The sequence below is a fragment of the Etheostoma spectabile genome, chromosome 17 (genome assembly GCF_008692095.1).
Source record: "Etheostoma spectabile isolate EspeVRDwgs_2016 chromosome 17, UIUC_Espe_1.0, whole genome shotgun sequence".
Classification (NCBI taxonomy): Eukaryota; Metazoa; Chordata; class Actinopteri; order Perciformes; family Percidae; genus Etheostoma; species Etheostoma spectabile.
Window position 1 is genome coordinate 22895750 of NC_045749.1, and position 1717 is coordinate 22897466.

General features: G+C 45.3%; 1 protein-coding gene across 1 annotated transcript in view; it reads right to left on the reverse strand.

The window, feature by feature from the left end:
* LOC116705671 (dynein heavy chain 9, axonemal) overlaps positions 1-1717 on the reverse strand; it is a 144167-nt gene that overhangs the window by 101729 nt on the left and 40721 nt on the right. Inside the window, exon 36 of the mRNA XM_032542041.1 lies at positions 1333-1471. Coding sequence (XP_032397932.1) covers positions 1333-1471 — 139 coding nt within the window. The remainder of the gene's footprint in view (positions 1-1332; positions 1472-1717) is intronic.

The window sequence follows — 1717 nt, forward strand, 5'->3', positions numbered from 1 at the left end:
ACACACACACACACACACACACACAGAGCCATTAAGTGTGTGGCAACAAATTATTAGAGCCTTATTTCAGCTCCCTGCTGATTTTGAGACTGAGATTCTTAGCATGCTCTGGTGTCTACAGCATAGTCGTTCTGCACAGGTAAAGCAGGAGAACTTATGCAATATTTAATCCATAATTATCAACCACTTGTTTAATTCAAGAAAGTAGTTCTCTGAATCTGCTCTTTCCATTGATCTGCAGGCTCAGCCCTTTTGAATATTGCTTAGAGAAGCAGTCTGTTCATTATCATTGGATTTCATTACTACTAAGTTGCTAATGTTGGAAAACCTGCAATGAAACTCTGGCAAACAACTTTAGAGTAGCCCAAAAAGTGTTATTAAGGTGATATTTAAAAAATGTCCGAAGAACTAGAGCTTCATTAAACCGCCATAAAAAGGAAGCAGTGTGCTATGACACGTAAATGGGCCTGTGGTCACGGGAAATTCATCCAGAACTGAGGGCTCATAAAATGACTTACCTAAGTTGAGGAGCTCTGCTGTAACAATTAGTCAGACCTGCGAGTGATTTTATTGCTTTTTAAATCATTTAAATAATGGTATGACATGTAAAACAGGACCGGACTAGAAGAGGATGAAAGAACATTTCAGATGGAATCACATCAGCTTCTTATTCATATGCGTCAGACTTCATTCAGACCCTTCAGTTAGAAAGGAGCGATGCCTCGAGCTCGGAGTCCTTAAAATAGACCAGAAGCGGCAGGTGAGCTGTTTCTGCATTTATTTAAACCAATCCCAATTATCGTGGGCGGGGCTAAGCTCTGGACGGAGCCCCGGTGCCTCTGCTAAATAGTCTCAGGAAGGAAGTTGTTTTGGTGGAACATGTGTACGTTCAGAAGTAGTTTTAGTCGTCAACAGAAAACTCAGATTGGACAGATAGTCTAGCTAGCTGTCTGGATTTACCCTGCAGAGATCTGAGGACCAGGTAACCATAGTCCTCAGATTGGACAGATAGTCTAGCTAGCTGTCTGGATTTACCCTGCAGAGATCTGAGGACCAGGTAACCATAGTCCTCAGATTGGACAGATAGTCTAGCTAGCTGTCTGGATTTACCCTGCAGAGACCTGAGGACCAGGTAACCATAGTCCTCAGAAATCAGCTGCAGGTTAGAGCGCTAACACGGAGACCGAGGACAAGGACGGACGTCTGGCGGCACCTCCAGTGGCACCGGAACAATCCCGTAAATGACACGTTGTCGATATGGACCAGGGTAGAAATGGATCTGGCTTTTTCTAACCATATCACATGTGCAAGATGAAAGAAAGCAGCTAATACCTGTTTGGACAACAGCTCTTTACACAGTGTGTAGAGGGTGATAAACTTCCTGGCCAGGACGCGGGCGTCCAGGAAGCCCTCGGCCACCAGCATGATTTCACAGATCAGCTCGAAGTCTGGCACCACCATGGCACACGGTCTGAGGAAAAAACAGGATCTCAGAAGTTGGGCAAAATCATAACACCTGCAGTTCACTCAACTGTTGTGTCCATGTGGACGGATTGTGAGATAGCACACACAGCACACAGGAAGCTCTGATCAGGTCCCAGGCCATCCCAGTTCAACACTGCAGCGCTTTATTCCCACGATGGGTCCAGCTATCTCCCCTTTTCATAGAGCCGCTACTCACCTAACATCCTCTCTCTCTCTCTCTCTCTCTCTCTCT